This window comes from Zerene cesonia, chromosome 8 (assembly GCF_012273895.1).
Source record: "Zerene cesonia ecotype Mississippi chromosome 8, Zerene_cesonia_1.1, whole genome shotgun sequence".
Taxonomy (NCBI): domain Eukaryota; kingdom Metazoa; phylum Arthropoda; class Insecta; order Lepidoptera; family Pieridae; genus Zerene; species Zerene cesonia.
In genome coordinates, this window is record NC_052109.1 from 3,409,769 (window position 1) to 3,436,301 (window position 26,533).

At 33.9% G+C, this 26,533-nt stretch overlaps 2 protein-coding genes across 5 annotated transcripts in view; one reads left to right on the top strand and one right to left on the bottom strand.

Annotated features, from left to right (window-relative positions):
* Window positions 1–14,766, bottom strand: part of LOC119828807 (sodium/potassium-transporting ATPase subunit alpha) — a 35,061-nt gene extending 20,295 nt beyond the window's left edge. For 2 of the 4 annotated variants that reach the window (XM_038351072.1, XM_038351073.1), the window contains exon 1: window positions 14,703–14,766. In XM_038351072.1, the coding sequence (XP_038207000.1) occupies window positions 14,703–14,726 (24 nt within the window). In that variant the 5' untranslated portion in view covers window positions 14,727–14,766. The remainder of the gene's footprint in view (window positions 1–14,702) is intronic. The other 2 variants (XM_038351071.1, XM_038351078.1) reach the window with 2 other exon arrangements.
* Window positions 14,767–17,027: 2,261 nt separating this feature from the next.
* Window positions 17,028–26,533, top strand: part of LOC119828502 (alpha-mannosidase 2) — a 14,691-nt gene continuing 5,185 nt past the window's right edge. The window contains exons 1-14 of the mRNA XM_038350670.1: window positions 17,028–17,159; window positions 17,399–17,674; window positions 18,043–18,190; window positions 18,668–18,842; window positions 19,038–19,339; window positions 20,099–20,184; window positions 20,319–20,419; window positions 21,715–21,892; window positions 22,274–22,458; window positions 23,116–23,289; window positions 23,945–24,209; window positions 24,557–24,729; window positions 25,682–25,900; window positions 26,248–26,425. Of these exons, the coding sequence (XP_038206598.1) occupies window positions 17,028–17,159; window positions 17,399–17,674; window positions 18,043–18,190; window positions 18,668–18,842; window positions 19,038–19,339; window positions 20,099–20,184; window positions 20,319–20,419; window positions 21,715–21,892; window positions 22,274–22,458; window positions 23,116–23,289; window positions 23,945–24,209; window positions 24,557–24,729; window positions 25,682–25,900; window positions 26,248–26,425 (2,592 nt within the window). The remainder of the gene's footprint in view (window positions 17,160–17,398; window positions 17,675–18,042; window positions 18,191–18,667; window positions 18,843–19,037; window positions 19,340–20,098; window positions 20,185–20,318; window positions 20,420–21,714; window positions 21,893–22,273; window positions 22,459–23,115; window positions 23,290–23,944; window positions 24,210–24,556; window positions 24,730–25,681; window positions 25,901–26,247; window positions 26,426–26,533) is intronic.

Genomic DNA, 26,533 nt, shown 5'->3' on the forward strand with positions numbered 1-26,533 from the left:
CTACTAATACTACTTACTACTTACTACTAATATTATAAATGCGAAAGTAACTCTGTCTGTCTGTCTGTCTGTTACGCTTTCACGCCTAAACCACTTAACCGATTTTGTTAAAATTTGGAACGAAGATAGAACTGAACTTGGGAAAGGACATAAGATACTTTATATCGCGAAAAAAGGGTAGAAAGGGTTAAAAGAGGGGATGAAAGTTTGTATGACAGTTCGTTATTGTCAAACCGATTTTGATGAAACTTGGTATGAAGATGGAGCTAAACGTGGGGAAGAGCAAACCATACTTTTTAATGCGAAGAAAATACCATGTCGCGCAATATAAGCGAATTCTACGCGGGCGTAGCCGCGGGCGAAAAGCTAGTTGAATATAAATAAATATTCAATGATGTATTGAGAAAGACTTTAGGCTATATAATATCAATAAAATTTGTTGGATGTTGGATTCGTATATGATCTCCGAGTGTGAGGATATATATATATAGATACCACGGACGAACAGATAGTGAATAATATTTCCTTTTTAAATTTAACGATACCCAAATCTCCATTAGAAGATCCTGAACTTGACAAATATTTTTCATAAATCAATTGGTGATTAAATATTATAAATGTGAAAGTTTTTGTATCCGTCAATCACGCTGAAACTACTGACCGGATTGTGATGAAATTTGGTATACAGACAGAGTATGAGCTGACTTGGGTGATAGGATACTTTTTATTGCAATTAAATGCTCCCTTGGGATAAAACAAGAAACTTGATATCCGGGCGGAGACGGGACGAGCGTCTAGTGCTTCTATATAAATGACTGATTATAACAATCCAATATACAGAAATTACCATTTCTAATCAGTATGTAAGTAGATGTATACGCTTACACGTGTAGATACCAGTAACGCATTTCGGTCAATGAAATTATATTATAAGTAGAAAGCTAGAGTATATAAACAGTGCACGTCACGGCTGTTGCTACGCCAATTCCGTTGATTCACTGGCATTTCATTTACAGACGAAGGCGAAGATGAAGGAAGTTTATTAGTATGTAACAGCAAATAAGATTTATAGTTCAAAGAAATTATATAAAAATTGCGCACGTCTCTAGGAAGAGATTTGTATTGCTTGTATTATTGCTTCAAATCGATTTTAATGAAATTTAAGAGATTCTGTTAGACAGTTTATCTACTTCGTATATATTCATTGGTTTGTTAAACCCACATTAGAGGACGAGACAAGTGTGCGCATACAACATTCTCCATAAATCATACAATTTCACGAACTACAGGACCAATTAAAAAAATCAACTTCTCCACGTTGGATATATCCTTGAGTGCTACGCATGTGGCTATGCATGTACCACGGGGGAAACCCGGGCGGACGGCTAGTAATTAATAAACAGGTCACTGTCCAAGATGTTTTATTTTAATGCTACTTTCGGCATTCAATGATACAATTAATGACTGCAGATAAAACAACAATAAAATTTTATCGTGCCATAAACATGAGATAGGTGGTATTGTTTCAGAATGTCGTATTGTACCTATTCTAGTACATTTGCATGCACTGCACTTTTCAATTCATCACCGTGTTCATATGTTTAACAATGAAAATAAAGATAGTATTAAATACAATAAAATGTGGAAGCTGAATACAGTTTCAAATAATATAAAGCCTCGAAACGAACACTCGGGTGTCATTTGATACCTGCGGTTAAGTGCTATATATATATGTATTAGGAGTATATAATGCAGCATTGCAAGCTGATTAGCTCCATCGGTGAGTCTAATGAACGAAACCTCAATGCGATCAGCAATTAATTATCCTCAGCATAGAACAAAGTATAAACGACGCATACAGCACACCTAGTAAAGTGCTTTACAAATTACACTGCAGATACTTTGTCTAAGCAATAGAGCGCAGTCGCGAAATGCGTTTTCAACTGGGGTAAAGTTGAATGCTCTTCTTGGCAATTGATTAAAGCACAGAAAAGACTTGAGCTGAGAATGCAATGCCAAGTCACGTGCAATATCTACAAAATTTGTTTTTTTTTTATTCCATTATAACGTCGCCAAGAAATCCTACTAAGATATTGCTTTATGTTAGAGGTGGTTCATTTTGTCTATCGCATTGCAATAAAAATACAACGAAATTTTGAGCCAGACTAGCAATAACTTTTCGAAAGTTTTAAAATGATTGTGTGGCTGGTAGAACATATATGTTATTATTGAGAACACATAAATTTGGCACATGACCGAGATTAGCCTGCGTGAAGTCGGGGGAATTTATGTAACGAAAATTTTACGGTGATTCAGCAAGAGCTAAGTGCAAGCGAGACTTGCCGTGCTCGACATAATTCAATTATAAAATCCGGTCCGTCCCAAAGGTATTTACTATTTTATTGTAAGGAATATGCTTAACCGGATAAATCATTACTATTGAGGTAAATTAGGTTGGATCTCGTTTGAAATCAGCCATATTCTGACACAGCGTGAACACAAATTAAGATAATCTATCTTATTCAATTAAATATCTAAACATGAAAGGTTTAAATTATTATGCACACCCATATATGTATTGCGAAAGTGATATGAATTGGTTTATCTAATACTGGATGACACCAGTGAGATCCGCATGAGGCCGTGCGGGCTGGTGGGCACAGCTCGACTTCCGTTCCTAACACCAGTTCAATGACCACTTCGCAGTCCTAATTTGTAAGTTATAGGTATTACATCGAAAAAAGATAAATGCCGGTCATCTAACACCGTGCTTTTATCGATCCATGAAATAGCCCATGTGGCTGCGTGTGTGTTGTGTTTGTGGTCAATGATTTTGATATTCTTGTTCGAAATGTAAAACATTCAACTCAAACTCGAAAATTTACTTTTCATATATAGTCAGTCTTTCTTTTATTGAAGGAATTATTTATGGATGATCTCTAAGCGAAACTCAATAGTTACTGTTTTAAAAGTTAAAACTTTGTCCTCTACGTAATAACTTGTATCGGGAGTGGTCGTCACAATAATTGAAGCCAGATTAAATACGTCGATGTCGACCTTCTCTTCATTATTCTATTATTATGTTTATGTATTAAATAGCTGCCGTACTCCACGGTTGCAACATTGTAACGAATTAATTCATAAATTTTGTTTTACAAACGTTATGACTTATGTTCCAGTGTTGATATGGTAATCAATTACTACGAGTAAATGGTAGGCCACCTTCTTCGCATTACAAATTAAAAGTTGTTGTTATAAATGTTATTTGATAACTCAAACATACTGGAATCATAATTTGTTTTTTTTTTCATAATAAACAAAAACTCTCTTCTTTGTAGTAATCTTGAACGTTAAGTAAGTAGTAAGTAAAGAATTGAAACTGTAGAAGAAACAAACGCGTAAGACATCGTTTCAAAGAAACTGTGCTATGCTTTTATGGATATAATACAACAACCCAAAAATTTTACCTACAAACTACATTCAGAGGTGACTACAAAATTTTCCATTTAAAACCATGGGGGTTTGCTACGAACCGGTAATTACCGACATGACCGTTTCATGTTTCGGCTACGTTCTTTCCTCATTATGCTTTAATCCAAGCAACTTGTGTAGATTGCGCGTGGGCGTGCCGTATGAATGAAATTTGCGAATGACTCTCTGACATCATTAAATCATTTAATACCTGCGATATCCAGTTTAAACTAATAGTAATCTTCAAATAACATAATGATCAGTTTTCTTTTCAAACAAATATTTGATGTCTGAACTATTCTCGGAACGGATTGGTCTCCTTAAATCTAGATCAATGAGAGCCCAATAACTTTTCGATATTAATGCTGTGAGTCATAACTGAGAAATATTTATGGATTTTTTATATCTTTGTATGTTTGTACTTTCATATTTTGTGAGAAATATTTTAGGTATTGTTAAAAATGTTATACTAATTTAAAAACATTTTAAAATATTTATCTCATGAGTTCATTATATGATGGGTTTCTGTAATCATAAAATCATCATCTGAAATATAATTCCATCGTATGAACTAAATTTTGAATTCCCAGTATCTCTTGATGATAAGCGACGCGGACGCTCCGTATTGCGTATCAAATTTTGTTAATTTTTCTTTTAGTTATTTAAATTTAATTTAATATTTACGAATGTCATTGTAATATACTCCTGCCTCCTGCACTCTCTCGAGGCCAATTTCGATTGCAGTGTGCTGCTTATGTTAGTAGCGTAGTAGTCATAGTATGCAAATGACGGAGAAATGAAGGTATATCCTTGTATGTAAGTTATATGATAAGAAAATATAATATGTCAAAGAAACATTTTAGAAAATAATAAAGTCTACCACACAGTATTGTGATTTTGATGACATGTTCTGTAATTTGTGTACGAACAATCGTGTACACTTCAAAGCGCAAAAGAAGCAATAAAGCTCGTGTTGAATGCAGTGACAGTACAAAGGAGATTCACATCACATCAAATATACTACTCTCGCGCATTGCAGTAAAATCTGGACGAAACTAATATCAACTAAACATTGAATACCCAGGATTGGTTAGGGAATTACATTAATTCAACATCCTTATAAAGGCTTTCTCCTATTAATGTATCATGATTGAATAATTTATAACAATAAAGTGAACAAAAATCCTTATTCTTTATCTGGAACATGATCTAGACAAAGTAAACGTCAGTTGTTTAATTATTTATTTTCCTTAAATATTTAACATTAAACTGCAAATTAACAAAATTATAAAATGTTTACATTACTTTCCCGTATTATTTTCTATACTCAATTATATTGTAGTAATGGATTTCTCATCCCAGCTAGGGTAGCCCAGGTATCTATCTATCTAATATAAGTATTTTGAAAATAGGAAAAGATGCCGATGAAGGTGACATCGGCCAATGTGTCTGTGGGAACAATCGTGAGTTGATGATGATGTTGATGTTGATCATATTAACAATTTACAAGCCACACACTAATTGCTAACTTGTCGATGAGTGATAAGTGTGTGACTTGTAAATTGTTAATATGATCAACATCAACATCATCATCAACTCATGATTGTTAACACAGACACAGGCCACCCATGTTTAACCATTGAAAGGTTCAAAATTCTACACCATACTCGTTCTTACAAATATCAATAATTTGATCAGACGACAAATTGAGCGAATATTTAGTCGAACTAATTGATTATAGAACTCGGAAATGAGTTCATCGGGAGGAACTCAACTTCTCTCTTAGTAGGTATAACTAACTCTTTATCGTCTACGTTGGAATTGAAATTCATTTTGAATTGAAAATTTGATTCCGCTCTGAATATTCATGCAAAACTTGAGCGAGATACGGCTTTCTGAGCTAATACGAATACTGCAGCCGCAATTGTATTCTCTTGATCCACCGACCTATATGTTAAGGTAAAACAACATTTCAACAGCCCATAACAAGACTAAATTGAAATAAAAAAATGTGTCATAGAAAACTCAAAAAATAGCGTCGCATTTAAAGCGTGAGGAGGCTTTGAATTTCACAAACAAAAACGTAGCATAAAAATACAAGCGGCAAAAAAAGATCAAAACAAAACTGTCAAAGGAAACTGTTTCACCACAACTACCACAAGTGCCTTCTGGCTTTCATAATTAAGTGCTTAAAAATTTACAGAAAAGTATTTTGCTATAATTACATGAACTATGCCCTTTGGATTACGGATATATTATGTAATAACGGTGAACAAAAATTAAGTCACCTTATATAAAACTTCAAATGACCTGTAGTAATCTCTACTGACTGGATATTACAAAAAAATGACATGAAAATGAGATTTCTGTCTAAAATGTATGTGTGTATAAGTATACCACAGATGTAACTGACATATTGTTATGCAAGCTTAACTTGTATAAAATCTTTGTTATGTAACTTCTAGTTACATAAGAAAGCCAGCCTAATCGATACTACAGAGCTGCTCCATGTTAGGGCCAATGTACGGAAAAGCTCTTACTATAGGAAAAGTGCGTCTTGGCACCAGCCAATATCGTATTGTATTATAATATCCGTTGTATAAAATATTCATCTTAAGTTTAGCCGTTAAAATCTACTCGAGCTTGCGATTGCATTTTTATTGCAGCAATTTTCAGTAAAAACGAGGCATAAAAGGCATTTTTATAGCCTTGAAACTTTTGAAAAACTTTTCTGTGTGCTTAAATATCATACGTAATGGTACATTTTTCATGGCAATACATGCTTTATATCAGTTTATAGCGCTACGTGCATCCGATAAAATATAAGGGCTTACTCTTGCGGTATAAAGAATACGCTTGCGCTTACAATGGAAATAAATAATAGAAAATCATAATCTTTACTACCCCTGAATGTAACTTTTGTCATCCTTTATCGATGTAGATAAATCGTTTACTTAATACCATCAAAACCCGCGTGTGCCTCATTGGCGCAGGTAGTAATGTCAATATTCAGACACGATATCGCAATACGGCTTAGATATATAAAGTATATTGCCTCAATTTTCCTCCAAGGACATTCAGTCCCTCTTACCCTGCGGCATAAAGACACGTAATAGATTCTTATTCTCGCAATATATACCGTGAATAGGAAGGATGTATTGACGCAGAATGCTTCGAAACATTCATTACTCCTCCACTTTGAAGTTATACAAATGGGATTAACATAAATACTGACGTGTATTTTGTTAGTGGGTTAATAGGTTGGTCACTGATGTATAGTATAAACGGCCAATAGATATTAATTTCAGCGTGTAGACAAGATTGAATGTACGTGATGTGAATTTTAATGGAATGGTAATTGAGGATACTTGGATTATATTATAATCCCATCAATAGGTTGCTTTGAAATATTATTCATTTTAAATAATGTTATATTTAAATAAATACACACGACACGCAATATAATATGTATTGATAAAATTATTTTTTATTAGTCTCGAACTTGATTATAGAATCTCTTCTTGTGTTAGTGATATGAATTAGTATAATTTGTTAATAGTATAAGAACATTTTTTAGCATACGCTAATTCTCAGTACATTTTAAGTTAAACATAAATAATGCAGCATACATTACGTTATTTATAAATTATTTACGTAGTATAAAAATCATACATTTAGTACTTTTATCAATACGGGTAAGTTTAAAATTGATTGCGATGTGAAGCCGGAAAAGCATTATTTATGAGATAAACAAGTTGAGTATGATATGTATACACATTGAATATACTTTACAACTGTACAAATGCAGTTTGTAAACTTTTTATATATTGTGTAGTATTATTTAACCTTTTTAATAATTGTATGTAATTTTTTTTAAAAGGATGCCTACGTCGTAGTAAAAGTCTACGCCGTAGTAACATAGGCTACCTTGGACGGACTAGTGTAACCCAGATAGCAAACGTGTCAATAAGTATTGCTAATCTAAACAGAATGCTATAATGAATTGAGTTAGCGACATAATTATTACTAACGTATTTGACCTTAACATGCGCATTAGAGTCATCCCGGGCAGTTACAGTGGTCGATAACCAAACGAATTTATGTTAGTTATCGAAACAAATGGAACCGAATTTTCAGACAATAAAAATCCCTATTAATATTATAAATGCGAAAGTAGCTCTGACTGTCTGTCTCTACTTCAAGACTGAACAACTGAAACAAATTGGATGCAATTTGGTGCAAAGATTGAACCAGAGAAAAGATATATGATGGATTTTATCTTCTTTAACTATGTGAGATTTTCCTTACTTTTTGATTTGTTTTGATTTTCCGAGACTTCGCTGAGATTATATAATATGAACGCGTTATAATTATTAGGACTTAATAAAAAAACCTTCTGAAGGCAGTGTAATTTCTTCTTAAATGAAATCACTTTACACAAAATTCCATTCTTTTTTACTATTAATATATCCAAAACTCAGTTCAATACATCTTATCATACTGATATTTTTTTATTAGATGGATGTAAATTTAATTTATTTCCAGCCATGTACTATGGAAAACTATTCGTCGAAGCTGTTCATACCGGCCGGATAAGTAGCAGTCAAGTACACGCATAAGACCCAACTTCAAGAATATTAAACGGTATTGTTCTCATTCGTTGAAAGAACGTGCCTGAGGCTAGAATATCTTACGCAGCATAGATTCTTCGCGTCTACCTTTTTTCTTATATAAAAATTTGTCCTCGCCCTTTACTTCCAAATACTAAAAAGAATTTTTCGTGAGCACACATAAACTATCGTCACTATCAGATCTCTAGATGGTGAACGTGTGCTAATTATTAGTTTCGTGAATGTATGGACAGGTACAAAAAAAGGTTTTATATGAGATTTTTCTGGATCAATACGAAATTATTGATATTAGTTTTCTTGTTTAAATGTCTTACATTAACAGAATTATTAAAAAAATGTGTTATCTCTACCCTACCTAATCAATAGCTCAACATAATGAAAGTTAACGTGAATCTACCTGCCCCAGGGCGATGGCGCCCAATGTATCCACCGTATAAAATGTAATTTGTATCGACCCCGGCACTTTCGACGGAATTAATCTGCAAAGTAAACTGACCTTTGCTACTAATTGATTCTACTCGACCACCCATGAAGATACCTAAATAAGCAAACAATATCTTAATTAAATCAACACTTAAGTTGATGAACCACCATCAAGTAGCCGTGTGAAGTTCCACACTCGAGCTTTATTATTAAACCCAAGTTCTATTTCAAGAAAATGCCACGTTGGGAGTCACCTTCTGACATTTCATACCCGAATACTTGCGCTGTAAACTTATAACAATGGCTTTACGAGTATATGGCAGGCAATAAACGCAGGTTATGTAATTAATCATTAACTACATATTGCATAATCTTCATAGATAAAATAACTATATCCTAATATTTTTAAATATTTTGTTTCTTTACCCATGCGACATTTATTTAGACCTAATCGTAAGAAGATAATATTTATTGTACAATATTGTCATCATAATGCCTATTTTTAAGAATCCATGAAAAAAGACACCGTCAAATTAGTAGAATAGTAAAAATTTCGTCTGTCCATAATTTTAACTGGTAACTAATTCAGAAAACAGAGCACTCAAGTCTGGTGATATCAACGATTTTCTGTGCACGTTATTTAAGAGACAACATTTCATCGAACGAACAAGATTTTATTACAATTCACACTGCGACCTAAATTGAAATCGCTACTCAAAGTATCTATCTGTAGAACAATGAACATGTGACGCAGCGGATCGATGGTGACCCGCTTCACGACCAATGCACCTGACTGTCCGGGGCTGTGGCTACAGACAATTTTTCTACATATTATATAACTAGTTCTTGGAAAACGCTAATTATGTTAATATGAATTCACATTGATATATCTTGGACTATGCCTTTTTGTTATGTCATTTGCTAAAGGAGTAAATTGACCAATTTATTTGTATTTCATTAGATTATTGTTTTCCTTTCTACAAAGTACGAAAGGTTGCAAAGATCGATAGTCGATCAAATACACAAATAGAAGCAAAATAAGAGGCACAACGGCAACAGTATATCATAATAAGTAATGTACCGTGCTTGCACCCTGTCAGCCAGCGAGCCAAACACAAATACAGACCGATAAGTTATTGGTAAAAACCAATACCGAACGGAGATCAATAATGCGGCGCTTTGGACTAAATGTGCTGGTGCATTAAGCGACAGATTGTTGAACAACTTTGTGTTAACTACGTACATAATTGTTACATTCTTTAGATTAATCATGTGGACATACTTTCTCGGCATCCAAGTTATACCATACCATGTAACATACGTATAGTAAACATTTCGCATTATCGAAAAGAAAGCTTTATAAAATACATAAAAACACTACAACATATGAATAGTGATTATAAATCAGACTTTCAACGGTATAACTAAAATGAATGATTTGCGGGAAATCATTTATTACACCTACAAAAATAAGCCAGGCATAGATGTTTATTTTATTTTAATGAAACCGAAATCCACTGGCCCGTAACTATGATTCATTCATGCGTAATATGTATTTATGAAACATATTCGACAAGTTTAATAAGATGACCTACTATCGTATGAGGATGGGATGAAATTATGTTTAATAATCAGTGTGAATATATCCCACAACATATTTAGGTATATATACATTAAATGTGATCTACTTATCTACTTCACGATACCATAGAATTTACTATCTCTTACGAAGAAAATAATCGAAAAGCTCCCATAACATACTATCGGCTATCGAGTACTAGTGTAGAATATGCTCGAATACTATCTTAAATTGACAGTTAAAATAGAACATCGTATACCGCTTAAAATGTATTCCGAATCGAAAAATCATATCTCTAAATCTATTTCAGCGTTAAACTTCTATCCAGATCTTACACCATATAAAACGATAACGCCTATACTAATTTTTGTTTTAAATGCTTATATAAGGAATAGGTTTCGCTCTATCAGCTAACAAATTTGATTTAATAGATAAAGGTATATTAAAAATAATGCACTATAATAAGAAGATAAGCGATTCTAAACGGTCTCTATCAAACTTTTTATAGCTAACTACATCAAAATCTCCAATACCAGGCATGCTTTCAATAGATTATTGTCACGCCCAAACGATAATACCGCAGCCCTATCGACAACGTGCTATTAAAACTGTCTGCTGAAGTTGTCTGGAAGCTGGCACGCGCTTATGTAAGCGCAATGTACCCCCAACGTTACGTAACACACGTAGAAGCCTGCGTCTGGCAAGTACAACTCTTATCTGTTGATCGACCTTGTTACGCCAACGCTTTTGAGAATATTCCAACTAAATGTAACAACTTGAGCCAAGCATAATGATTTCGAATGAGAAACTTGAAAAATGTTCTAGTGATAAAAATTTTCAACAAATTTAAACACCACCTAACAATCTTATCTTGTTAGTAAAGTTTAAATGACTTGTTTTATAGTTTTTTTAATTTGTTTAGAACAACAAAAGTTTTCCTATTTTTCTGTATATATGCAAATATTCTATGATGCAGAATGTAATCGCGTGTTAGAAGAAAATTTGTAGATACAAATATTTTTGTTATGAACACTGCTTTTATATAATATATTACTTTATAAATTAAAACAAAGCAGTAAGAAATAATTCAATTATTGTAACAATAACTTATTAAGAATGGTAAGAATATATATTTATCGATGGTCTACGCCCACTCGATGCCCTAGTTATCGATCGCTCTCCAAGTCTGAACAGGAAACGCAGAGACCTATTAAGTAACTCTCAAACACGCGCCATGATACAACCCCTAACCTATTACTAAGACTCCGCTGTCCGTCTGTTCTTCTCTATGGTTGTCTGTCTCTCTAATCGTAATAGATATCGTTAAAACACAGATTATTACATTGTTACTATGAGTAATACGGGTGACAGTTTCACAGATGATGTACATCTTTTGCCGCTATAACAAACGAAAAAATTAGGTTAAGTAAAGGTCGGAACGGTCATATATTGGATGGATGACCAATTGCTTCTGCAGTTGCTCTCCACTATCGCGAGTCCGACTCGCACTTGACCGATTGTTTGTTTACTCTATTCACACTCTCATTCGATAAATGATTATATCATACAACATAGAATGTTTTCAAAGTTATAATTATAAAATCATCAGTACAATCTGGTTTTTGGGTAGTTAACGAGATGGCAGCAAATGCAATTAAGCAACTCGAGCTTAGCTAAAGTTGTGCGCACTGCGGCTGCTTCTACAACGATCCTGAATAATATCCTCATTATCTTAAGTTACAAAACCAACTAAGATGATTCATCTAATGTCTCGCTAAACGAATCTACATCATAACCATACCAGATTATATATTGTATGCCTTAATGGTGTCACAAAAATTTCATTGTTCGCGTTAGGGTCTACTTTGTGGTCGCTAACTGCCACCCACGATAATCTTAAAAGGACACGCTCTCATTCCCGACATCCTACGGGAAGTTTGACCACTTGCGTCAACGCAAGACCTTAAGAGCTACTAGACTCTCAGTCAGACGATTGTTTGTTGTATAGACTGAATCGTTGCATGCGATATTCCTAGATCGACAATAACAAATATAAGAACAGTTCTTGTAAATATTGAAAGAGAAGAAAAGACAAAGTTATCCTACTAATATTATAAATCCTACTAATATTATAAATGCGATAGTTTGTAAGGATGTGTGTGTGTTTGTTACTCTTTCACACAAAAACTACTAAACCAGTTGCAATGAAATTTGATACGTAGATAGCTGGACAACTGGAATAAAATATAGGCGACTTTTTATCCCGATATTCCTACGGGATACGGACTTACGCGGGTGAAACCGCGGGGCGCAGCTAGTATGGAAATAAAAAATACTATTCTAGACATAAGATATAATGCTTTGTAGGGTAAAACTTCTTTGAAAAGCGACTTGTTTAAACTCAAAAATGAGATGTGCTAGTTATTCAGACTGACCCATTCAACTCGTAAACTGTTACGCGAATCATACAATGTTGGGATGGGCTGGTAAGGTCATACTATTCATAATATAGTAATGATGATATCGCATTGAACTATTCACTCTATTATACGATAAAGTTTCCACGTAATGATGTAACAAGAGATACTCGTATAACGTTCGAATCGAATACGAGTATAATCACTTGAATTATTTTAAAATGAATAACGATAAATATTTATTTATGTCATAAGTACAAAGCTTCATAGACAAAGCGTAAATAATACAAATAGTTAAAAATGTTCATTCTCTTATCAATTTAAACCTATCATTACGACGATCGAGTTGGATCAGACAAGAACAATAAAAGGCAAAAATTATTATCATTGTGATTGGTGTATCCGTAATAAAATACAACCTACTCATAGGACCACGGAGTATTTTTCCTACGGAGTCCTGCGGTAACCTTGGATGAAGATGAACGCGTCTTGGAGTGTGCTGTGTCCTCTAATACAAATGCGGATGCGCTCAATTGGCTCGGTCGCCGTTATCGAACCGCGTTAAACACAACGCAAGGCTGCATGCGTTTTGCATTTTTATATCACCTCATAATTTCCATTAATAACATGTTTTAAGTACGAATGAGAGCATGACGATAGAAAATGTGCCTTATTCGCATTATGCTTGAGCGCATCTTACGTTGATGCTTGGCGAGAGTACTTTGAATAATAATTCATAGCATTTATGATAGTATAATTGACTGATTATAAGTATGAAAAAATTACATGTGATTAATATAATATATAACAAGCACACCATTTTTTTATAACACCTTCAAACCATTGTAATAATAAGGAAAACAGAGAAATGCAGAAAGGAATTTAAATCTATTCAAATTTATTGTTATTTATTTCATTATATCTATTGGTTTATGATTCATTCTTTTGAAAACCTGATACCGCAACCTGAATTTGCAATGTATGAGCAATTATTATTTTATTATTTGGCCCCTATATTCAACAAGCACTTCCTCCAGGTCTGGCAGTCTTTGATTGTTTGGAAAATTTTTAAGTTTATGTCAGGTACAACTCTGTTATATTTTTTAATTATTTATAATTATTTTTTATTAATAAATAATGCATAAAAAAGTTTTACCCAATTTAGTGCAGTTGTTTGGCATATATGCGCAAAGAAGCATTCTAGTAATACATTTTTATTTATATTGATCTTAATACTTTCATAAGCATTGTTCGCAAATTTTTGCTTCTTCTGCGTAATTAATATTTACCCTTCTCTATGATAACAACTAAAATTCAACATTGTAGATACAATATTTAAAATATATAAATTTTCTGATGTTAACCTATTGATATACATTCTCATTTGAAATTTGAAATTTGTATAAGAATGTTGATTTCCATTATACAAAGACTATTTTGTTAAATAAAGTACAAAAATAATGTACAAGTGGAACATTAGTGACAATATAAAATCAAACCAGTAAGATCGCTTCCTTCTAACTGGGTGTGTATTTAAATAGATTTGATTTTCTGAAACGTGCATGTATAAAAAAATTACACTATAAAATACCTCCAAGCTGATTTAAAGAAGAATAGGTACTCAGTAAATGCAATTATTCTGATTATTTTATATAAAGTAACAATAACTAACATATTATATTTTACTTAGAATATAAAATCTATTAAACATGTTATATGATTATTTATGAGGCTCACGTTAATTATACTTTGTAGTTGATTTTAAAAATCATGCTAGTCAGAGCGAAAATATACAACAATAACTTCCTTTTTAAATAAAAATAATGTTAGTGTCGTCTTTCTATTTAAAAAAACTGACACGGCATTAATTACACGTCGCCTATAATGACCAATAAGACTTTCATTACTAACAAAAAAATAAATTTCATAAATTCAATTACTATGAAAACAATTTCTATACCTATTGATCAAATTTAAAGTATTGTTTCATTCATAAAAATATAGAAAACCAGTAATATTTGCTAGAGTGCGACCGCCTATATGGGTGTGGTCATTTGTGTGCCACAATTTTTAAATACGTTTGCATTTTGTAACTTTAATTGTAGAATTGCATTATGTTGTAGCTTATCACGTTGACATATTAGACGACACAAGTGTAATAAGATAAAAAATTAAACTTACATCGAGAGATTCCTTTGACGCCATCTTTCACACAAACTGTTTGACGTTAAAATTTGAGTTTGACATTTGTAACAAATATTTTGAAAAATCAATAACAATTTTGTTCGGATAGTTAACGCCACTCTTAAATTTGTTTCACTTAAGAAAGTATAAAAATAAACTAGTTTAATTAATATGATTCCATATATAAAAATGTTTGGGATTAATTCATACATAAAATAATTATATATTTAGGTGATTAATGATTAATTATCAATTAATATTACTAAAAGTCTTGTTAGTTACACAACTTATAACCAAAAAATTCCAAACCTTTTTTTAAGATTTTTTTATTTGTTTTGTGTTCACTTATATGACTATGCTATGAATTTGGTTTCTGTATTTTGAAACAAATTAAGAAAAAATTAGGGGTTCTAAACACACTGTCCTAGATTGAATTACTGATGATAGAACCATAGGATTCAAAAATTATCTACGTACATATGTAAAACAATCTCGAATGCATTATTCGAGATCGTTTTACATTTTAATTAATCCTGACACCGTTTTTCAAATGCAAAACAACAATCGTACGAAAAAGTATAAGTGCATAAACTGTCATAACAAAAAAAAATGGTTGCCTGTAAAGTCGGTTTTACGGGCGAAGATTTTACGTGACAACGTCTTTTTCTCGGTAGAATATTTATTTATATGAATATTACGCCAAGAACGCTCGAGAAAGACAGAGACAGAGACACAAGCACGCGCCGATTCAATGCGCCTAATTCTCTAGTGCTGCGCGCGCGGCGGACCGATCATAGTTCGGTGACTCATCGTAACGTTACCGGGCGTTACACTTTTTCAAGAGTATCTCCGAGCCGCAACCTAATTTAAGACGTTGTCAAAAAAAAATCGGTTTTAAGATTAAAAATTAAGTTCTTTGTCAACCCAACCACTGCTAAAAATTATCCTTGTTTTGTATTAGGTATTTATAAATGTAAGCATAAAATTGGGTAATTTTCAAGTAACTAAATGTGATTATTCTTACATAAATGCATTTCTATATAGGCTTCTGAATGGTTCAGTCGGTCAGAAACCATCCGGTGTAAATAAAGTTGTGATGAGGGAACCTCTAATTCCTTACTTTGCTTCTGAATTTGGATTTGATTTGATTTGTGAATTTGATAAGCGCATTAGATTATTGTTTTCTATTTTTTGTCATCGTCGGCAGTGGAGCTGGTGGGTCGCCTGATGATAAGCGCTACCACCGTCTATGATCATTTGGAGAGGCGTACAAATGGATTGACAACTTTAAATTGGAAAAGGATTTGAAATGATTTACGAGAGGAATAAAGGAAAGGACCTGAGAATAGTTTGGCCTCCAACTCCCCCACTTACCGAACGAAATACTGCACTATGCTATTTCACGCTGGTCTTCTGTGGGGGTGTGGTACTTCCCCGGTGCGAGCTGACCCAATTCGTGCCGAAGCGTCCTCGAGTACCACAAACAAATTGATTGCGATTGGAATAAAGAATAAATAGATTAGGCTTTAAAATTTTACAAATATCAAAAATCGTTGCAGGCAGGAGCCGGGGCAAACAGTTCAAAAAATTGGTAACTAACAACTAAAAAGTTGAGAAAATCGTTTAGAAAGTAAGCAAAAAAAAGTCTTAACTTGAATCAGTCTTAGGCAGGTAGTAAGTGGCATAGTTTGTATGATTTTTATTCAATTAAATTAGTTTTAAATATGTAAAGTATTTGTTATATATGTTAAATGTATAAGCAGGCTGTTTCTTTTTTGGTATTTATTTATTTTTTCATTTATTAATATAGTAACAAGTAATTTACAGGTTTTACCCCAAAAGCATTACATGTTTAGTTTGCATGAAAAAAATATAAAAAAAATAGTATACAATTTTCATTTTACACTTAAATATTTTTAAACTTATTATTAATTATCTTTACTTTATTGTAGGTAAAATATTCATACATGGCCATATGTTGACACGTACTCAATCTGTGATGGGACAGCTGCAAATATGAGTTTGTAACTAATATTTAATCTGTGGTTATAAACGTCAATTGATTAATGATTATTGACAAATAGATTTGTAAGCACAAAAAAGCCGCATTGAAACGAAACAAATAAATAAACATTAAATATTCGTGTTAAGTGCGTTCATCCGTAAAAAAGAAATATCAAATCTGTTTATTTCCTTAGCATTATTGAGCCAGTGTAGTGGTACATACAAATATGATTAATAGAGTGATAAACATTTAACTTTTATTAATTAGCACCTTATCTACCTTTCGTTCTTCTGAATAAAATAAAAAAAGAAAAAAAGATGAGGATAAGACGACTTTCGGCACTTTTTTGGGCGACGTCTATTATAGCGTTCATATTTATTCTATATGTTGTCACAGACTTAACATTTAAATTGCCAAGTATAAAGCCTGTAATGATGGAATTAGACGATGTGAGTATAATTAATAATGGTATGAAAAATTCCTAAAATCAACCAGTACTTTAATTTATAATTAGTTCCATTAATAACCATTTAAGTAGCCAGCTAAATAAACAGCTAACAGTTGTATCAATTCTGTTTGATAATTAATTTTGCACTACCAAAGTTAAACTTATTTATAATCTAAATTTTAAGTATCTGTTTGTTATAGAACCTATATATAAATCTGTTTATATTAAATATTTCTTTAGAGCAAATGGTCGTCATTTGAGTCAAAACTGAGACACATAGAAAATGAACTCAATGAGCACCATGCTGTGGTTGGTGAGATAAAGACGGCCATGGATCAAATTGTGGACCATTCAGCGGAAAATCATTCAATGAAGAAACCCAAGCTACAAAAGAAACCAGCTAAACTAAGAGAGTTTAAGGTGGTTGGTGATGAACCCCCAAGAATGCATCTCAAGAACAAAGTTGATATGTCTTATTGTCCAATTAATCAACAGAGTTCCAAAACAGACATTCAGGTATTTCATAGATTAAGTAGTAACAGTCTAAGTAATAATATATGATTAATTTCACTGTAATTTCTTTGTGAAAAATTATAAGAGTCAAAAGTGAATATTTTAAAATTTTTTTGAACCTTACTTCCAAGTATAATGAAACTACGACTGAACAAAGACCCATTATTTCATCCATTGCTTCAAATACTTAACAATCTGATGCAAAATATTTTTTTGCATAGATTTATTCACTTTTTATATAAACCATTCACATTAAACATTGTTAGAGTAAAATTTTATGAATTTAAAATATTTCAACATGTTTAAACTTTTAATTTACTAACCATTATTTAATAAGAACAATAATCCCTATATGAAATAATGCATTTTAGATGCTGTCCATGTATGAGAGAATAACATTTGATGATAAAGATGGTGGAGTATGGAAACAAGGTTGGGACATTGAATACAAGGATACACAGTGGAGCAGCAAAAATAAACTGAAAGTTTTTATTGTCCCACATTCACACAACGACCCTGGTAATTATTTTTTGCGAATAAAACAAATTACATGTTTATGTAATTCTTAATCAAAATCATATTAACCTAATTTGTATTATTTGATTAAACATGAAAATATGTATGTAAAAACCACATTGGCTGCATTTATGAAAAATTCTAATCTAAGTTATGTAACAACTAGTATTTACATAACATTCAGTAATCACTGGCAAGTAAGCCAATTTAAATGAGAAGTTCAAATTATACTAGAAAACTTATTAAATCGTTAGAAAACACATACACCTATTTATGTACATATACAATATGTACCATATTTAAATAGATACAATATTTATTAATTTCTAATATTTATTATAGATAGTCAGAATCATCATCATCGGAACTTATATATTAAAATATTGTTCCCAAAGATTCCCTGACTTGAGTCCCTGTAGTTCAGGCAAGAAGTGTTCACAACAATTTCCTGTAAATGTTTATTATTTTATTTATCCACAGGATGGCTAAAAACATTTGAGAATTACTACAAGACACAAACAAAAGCAATATTTACAAACATGGTTGAAAAATTATCAGAGGGCATAGACAGGAAGTTTATTTGGGCTGAAATTAGCTTTTTATCCCTGTGGTGGGCAATGGATGCAACTGAGAAGGAGAAAGTAGCTTTTCAAAAGTAAGGCTCTGCTACTTAACTGTTTATTGTACAATTATATTATGCAACATATAATCTTAATTACATAGTTTTTATTTGTATTAAACAATCATGAATAAGTCATTCTCGTGTTAACTATACATTAATATCAGATAAGAATCATAATTTTTCTGAATTTCATATTTGCCACATGCTTTATATTATTAAATTTTTCAGCTTGTTAAAAGCGGGAAAAATCGAAATTGTCACTGGTGGATGGGTAATGAATGACGAGGCTAATTCACACTGGCTGTCTATTATTCAACAGCTGACTACAGGCCACCAGTGGCTGACGGAGAATTTAGGTTATACACCAAGGAACAGCTGGGCTATCGACCCTTTTGGACATTCTAGCACTCAACCTTACTTACTGAAACTTACCGGCTTTGAAAACTCCTTGATACAGAGAGTACACTATAGGGTTAAGAAGGAATTAGCAATGGACAGGCAATTGGAGTTCAAATGGAGGCAATTGTGGGGTATGTTAGATAAAATCGTGTTCTAATCACCCTGATAAAATTATTTCAATAATAATTAAATATATCAAAATAATTAAATATATCAAATAAATCCTTTACTAATTTCATAAATGCGAAAGTATGTTTGCTTGTTTGTTTTTTCTCTCACGTGTCAATGGAGGGACTTTGTGATACGAATATGTGTCTGGAGCTAATAAGGTGGCTAGGGAATGACATAGGTCACTTTTTACGATGGTAAAACAATTCATTGCTACAGAAGTTTCCTTTGATTACGAAGGTGAAGTTGGTAACTTGAACTGTTTACCGGGCATGCAACTTCATCCCTCAAGGATGAATAATTTTCCCCGTTTTTTCCACATTTTCCATTATTTCTTCGCTCTCAATAGCTGCAGCGTAATGTTACATATCCTTAAGCCTTCCTCGATTAGTGGTCTATTAAACACAAAAATAATTCTTCAATTCGAACCAGTAGTTCCTGAGATTAGCGCGTTCAAACAAACAAACAAACTCTTGGGCTTTATAATATTTGTATAGATTATCATGTCATATTTATCTATATTCTACAAAATACATTTATTACTATTAATAATATCAGTTAGTTAAAAATTTATTGTTATCACAGAAATGTTATAAATGTCAATAAAACTGTTTATCACTGATATGTTTCTTATCTCTATCATTATTATAGCAATTCTAATCTAATTATTTGAATCGTGTAATCATAATTCTAGTAAATAGTTATACATCTCTTATTTTCAGATGGCAGCGGTAAAACTGACATGTTTACCCATATGATGCCATTTTACTCTTATGATGTGCCTCACTCATGTGGTCCTGATCCAAAGGTTAATATAACAATATTAAAATATTTACACGAATTATAAATATCAAATTAAAAATAAAATTACACAAGAATATTTCAATATAAACAATAAACATTAAAATTTGCCTTTTTTAAACAAATTTCATGTTTTTTTAGATATGTTGTCAATTTGACTTCAAAAGGCTTCCTGGCAATGGAGTAACCTGTCCTTGGGGAATAGCCCCCAGGAAAATAATACAGAAAAATGTGGGAGAGAGGTGGGATATTTATCATAATTGTTTAAAAATTGTAAAGGGCTTTAAATGTTTTCACATAAAAACTATTGGGCCATTAAACAGCTGCAACTTCACTGAGTGACATCCTACTATAATATTATAAATGCTAAAGTTTGTAAGGATGTGTGTGTGTTTGTTGCTCTTTCATGCAAAAACTACTGAACCGGTTACAATGAAATTTGGTAGGTAGACAGCTGGACAACTGCAAATAACATATAGGGAACTTATGAACTTATACTATAACTTAACTATTTTATCCCGATATTTCTATGGGATGCGGACTTTCGCGGGTGAAACCGCGGGGCGCAGCTAGTAGGCTATATAATATGTTCCATAGGCGTGTTATAGTAGTACCATATAAACATGATAATTGGCTTTGCTTATGTATCAGAATAACACATGGTTTCGTCCCGTGGTTTCGTCCGCAGCTGCAAACAAGTAGGTAGTAATTTATTTCATAAGGGTCGTAAAATGTACATTGTACGGGTCTGAAAAGAGATGTATCTCAATTTTATTGTAGTTGCATTAGCTACCATGGATACTGGACAAAGTTGATATTTAATGTAAATATAATGTGGTATAATATATTATGCCTCTTTGATCCTTGTGAGCATGCCTCGTAGTAGATTAGTGTAAAAATATGACGTTCACACATGCTACTTAGTGATTAAATTGTTTCATGTTGGTATGTATCACCACTGACCCTAAACATACGTAGATTTAGGGCCTTTGCTAATGCGTTGCTCGTATTGACGGGAAGTCTATTGTGGGAGTCGAGCACGCTTCGGCACGAATTGGGCCAGCTCGCACCGGGGAAGTACCACACCCCCACAGAAAATCGGCGTGAAATAATAGCTTGCTATTGTGTTTCGTACGGTGAGTGGGGGAGCCGGAGGCCCATATCCTTTTCCTTAGCCTTCCTAGTCCTTTCCTTTATTCCTCTCATCAATCCTTTCCTAATCCCTTCCCAATTAAAGTCGGCAATACATTTGTAGAGGCGAAAGGTCTGCAATTGACCTTACACCTCTTCAAATGTTCATGGGCGGTGGTAGCGCTTATCATCAGGCGACCCACTAGCTCCATTACCGACTGTGACATAAAAAAAAAAGTATAAAGGCATTGCTATCCTTTCCCATTTTATGGGAAGGGTGAGGAAAAGGATACAGCTTCCTTACCGAACGAAAGACAGTTGCATTCACATGCGTGCAAACCACGTCCATCTTCTGTGGAGGTGTGTTACTTTCTCCAGTGCGAATAAAGACTTTATTTCTCTTCAGAGCATCACTTATATTGGACCAGTGGCGTAAGAAAGCGCAGCTGTACCGCAGTAACGTGGTGCTGTTTCCGCTGGGCGACGACTTCCGGTACGACCGCTCCAATGAGTGGGACCACCAATACCAGAACTATGAAATGCTCATTGATTACATCAATAATAATGACGCTTGGAATGCCGAGGTATTACTGAAACAACCATGATTGATTTATTAACATAGCACTTTTTTTTATTGAAATAAAATACACAAAACTACTGCTATGTCAATACATGGGAATATACATTGATTTGGTGAATATAGGTATAGGTAGATAATCTTTTTTTTTTTACTATAGTCATTAAAAATATTATTTCCAATTTTTTTTTTTAATAATTCACAAGCAATTTTTAAATTTATTCATGTTATTTGTTATTATTTATAGACAAACAATTATATTATTATTAATCTGAATATTTTTCACATAGTTGAAACCGGTTCTTCATAAATAGTGAAATGGAATTTAATGATGCATTAGAGAAATGAATCCCTATTTGAACAGTTGTCAAATTTCAAACAATTCTAGGTTCAATTCGGCACCCTAAACGACTATTTCAAAGCACTGCACGAAGAGATGAAAATGTCCGACTTCCCGGTGCTCACTGGGGATTTCTTCACTTACGCGGATAGAAACCAGCATTATTGGAGCGGATACTATACTTCCAGACCGTTCTACAAGAACATGGACCGAGTTTTACTGGGATATGTTAGGTAAGGATTTTATAATTTTCTTAGTGTTTTCACTGTGTGTGTACCTAGTACACAGTATTTGAATACGGAAAAATGAACGAAATGGTTAAAGATGTTTTAAAAATCTGGAGTAACAATAGAGTTTAATTTTTATTTTGGTATAGTAGAATGCAGGATGGATGAAGTGTTTACTGCATTGTTATACGGCAATAAATGTTCTCATATGTTAAGAATTAATATAAAATGTTGCTGCTTAAAAAAAGTGTTTAATTATAAATGCGTATTTATTGGTATTTAATGAATAAATACAATTTTTCTTTATAGTTTTCTCTTTCTAGTAACCCGATCGCAAAGAGGTGGTTTGCGTGTGTATTTGAATTTTTTGCCAAATTCTCGTACCTAGTCGGGGCGAGTCACCAATATGATTTACTAGACGCTCGTCCCGGCTTCCCCCGGATATCAAGATTCCTGTTTCATCCCAAGGTAGCATTTAATCGGAATTAAAAGGTATCCTATCACCCAAGTCAGCTAATACCCTGTCTGTATACCAAATTTCATCAAAATCCGTTCCGTAGTTTCGGAGTAATTGACGGACAAACATCCAAACAAACAAACTTTCACATTTATAATATTAGTGTGATAATAATACCAACAAATGCCTCACGATTCAATAACCAGAGCGGCGGAAGTGATCACCTCGCAAGCGGTGTCGTCCCGCTCGGTGACGTACATCCTGTCGCTGCAGCTGCGCGACCGCGTGGAGCGCGCGCGCCGCTCGCTCGCGCTGTTCCAGCACCACGACGGCGTCACCGGCACCGCCAAGGACGAGGTCGTCGTGGACTACGCTAAGAAGTTTGTATAGACATGTGCAATATATAGATATATATATACTTTTTATTTCCTTTTTTTGTCCTTATTTTCCGATTTTCTTTATGTTCTGATGTTATTATTTGTGTGTGTTAAAAAATGGTTATTTCTCTTTTTCGGCTGTGTGTGCGTGTGCGTACCGCGTGCATGCGTACACGTCGCAGGCCACTCATGTGTATATTGAAGCTACTGCTCTTAATGTAGTATGATGTAGTTTCCCGTGGAATTATTGTACTACCCTTCATTTCATTTACTATGTTTTCGCATTTTTACTTAAATTATACATACATTTAAATTCAATTCAGTGAGTAGGATTAGGTTTTAAATTTCACTGTACAGAAAAAAATACAATAATTTGTAATGCTGCGACTTACTCTTCAAATAACATAAGATAAAGTTTTGTTCTCATCCATTTAATGTATGTATTTGAAATCCAATCAGCATTAAAATTCTTAAATAAGTTAGCTTGACACCCCTCCCCCAGCTATCCTTACTTGTGCAAATGTAATATGACTGTGACAATTATAGTATCATGTTCTAATTATGAAATATGAAATATATGAAATATTACCATCACTGTGTCTTGATTCAAGCATACATCTAATATAACCTTAATAAATTCCCGGACTTTATTGCGTAGGTTGCTCCAAGCAATCAAAGACTGTCAGTCAGTGATCCAGCAGGCTGCCTACTACCTCCTCAAACAACCGGCTATCCAGGATCAAACCCAAGAGGATATATATTTCGATATCGATGATATATGGCAGCGTCATGATGAAATACCAACGAAAATTACCATTGCACTGGACGAAGTGTCTCCGTCTAGAAGAATTGTGCTTTATAATGCGCTGGCTTTCAAGAGACAGGAGATTTTGACCGTTATTGTTTCGTCGCCGCATGTTGAGGTAAATATTTAATACGTTTTATTTCTTTCTGATTACAATAATTTTGTTGATGATTTTGAATTTTATTTTAATATAAAAAGAGACATGTTGTGTGTTAAATATTTTTAATAATATATTACTACATTGTTAAAGATTATATAGCTGTATTTAGCTTGGTCGTGATAAAAAAATAGGTGATGGTTTTTCAACAAGTACAGTTAGATTCGTGCCACCGTGAGAAACAGCAGCCAGCATTGAAGTGTATGCGCTGACGCACATTGCTACTATGAATTATTCGGCTCAATGCTCTGCCAAGACTATCGCCCAAATGGATATGTGTACATAGAATGGCATCCCCCCCCCCCCAGGTGTTCGACCCGGAAGGCGGTCCGATAATGGCGCAGGTCACGCCCGTGGTGTCGGGCTCGCGGCGGCTCGGCTTCGCGGCCAACAAGTTCCAGCTGTCCTTCCCCGTGACCGTGGACGCGCTCGCGCTCACCACCTACAGCGTGTCGCTGCGGGACAGCATGAGCATCAACAAGTGAGTACTCTGTTGTGGAGTTTTTTAAATATATTTTACCATATTTTTTGTTCACATTTGTAGTTCAATTTTAGTTTACAGTTCTTCTTATCCACATAATCGTCAGTCCAAATATATTTGCTAGGACACGAGCCAACGATGAGGGTTTAGGCGTGAGGATTAAAGTGCGTGTGGGCATAAAATCCAATACGCTGGCCAAGTGCGTGCTATCTTAATATCGTCTTCGGCAATGGAGCTGGTCGGTCACCTGATACTAACGCCCATGAACATTTGCAAAATCCTAAGGTCTTTCAGACTTTACGCCTACAAAAGGATTTGCACGTGTATTTATGATGTATCAAAAGTTCACAAAAATCTGAATAAAGTTATTTTTAAATTCTACTTCCTACTATATAATATAATAAATGCGAAAGTTTTTAAAGATGTGTGTGTATTTGTTGCTCTTTCACGCAAAACCTACTTAACCGATTGTAATGAAATTTAGTATATAGACAGCTGGACAACTGGAATAACATATAGGCAATTTTTTATCCCGATATTCGTCCCGGGATACGGACTTACGCGGGTGAAACCGCGGGGCGCAGCTAGTATGTCATTAAATGCGAATTGTTATGATACTTCTACATTTGGAATTGGAAAATAATCTCAATCCTTTCCAGGCCTTCCTATCAATTTCATCTTTTCCGTTCATAGATACTTTCTATCCATAATCTATATACACTTAATTGATTAATTTGCATAAGGCCTCAGTAGCTTTCCATCAGACAGCCCATAACTCCTTTGCCAACTCATAATTTTTATTATGGATTTAGATAACACGTGAAATCTTTTGCTAGGTTTAAATTAACCCTCCTCTTCCCCATTACCCGTATAAACATAAACTAAAACCTAAATTTTTATACCTATCGAAAAAGTTTTTCTCACCTACCCACGTCTATGGCCGTCTAACCAGATACACGTCATTCGCGCGCATCCGCGTGTACAACGCGGACTACTGGTCCATAGAGCTGCCGAAGATGTTCCCGGTGGAGCAGCCGGCGGCGCGGCTGGCGGACGACGTCACGCTGCAGGCCGGCAACAGCACGCGCGTGCTGGCCACCAAGCACGGCCTGCTCAAGGCCATCATATCCAGCGACGGGAAGACCACGCCGGTGCATATGGATTATGTACAGTGAGTGTTTTCGGGGTACTCTATTGAATTAGATTAAATATAAAATGGGTTGTTGGAATGTGAGCGAACAATATTGATTATTTGTTAAAATAAAGAAAAACATCTTATTAATAAATACGCTTGTTTAATTTTGCTAATGAAGTCTGAATGGTGAATATATATTTTCTACCATATTTTTTGTTCACACTTGTAGTTTCTTTCAGTTCAAGTTTTCAGTTCTTGTAATCTTCATCTTCATCATCATTAGTCTAAATATCATTATCACTGCTGCGTTTAAGCCATAATCCACCACATTGGCCAAGTGATTTCGCCAACTTTTAAAAAGAATGCCCACTTTTTCCCCACAGGTACGGCACGCAAAAGATGCCGGACAACAACAGCGGCGCGTACCTGTTCATCCCGGACGGGCCGGCGCAGCAGTTCAACCTGGACGCGTACCCCGAGCTGGTCATTGCCGAGGGACCCTTCAAGGCCACGCTGTACACCGCGCTCGTGGGGCCCAAGGCCGCTGAGATTATATTGGCTGTGAGTCGGGACATGAGGTTATATAGTTAGAAACCGGTGGTAACACTAGATGGTAGATATACTCTAAATCGTTAAGGATGCTTTAAGATTACTTTTTTTTTTTTTTTT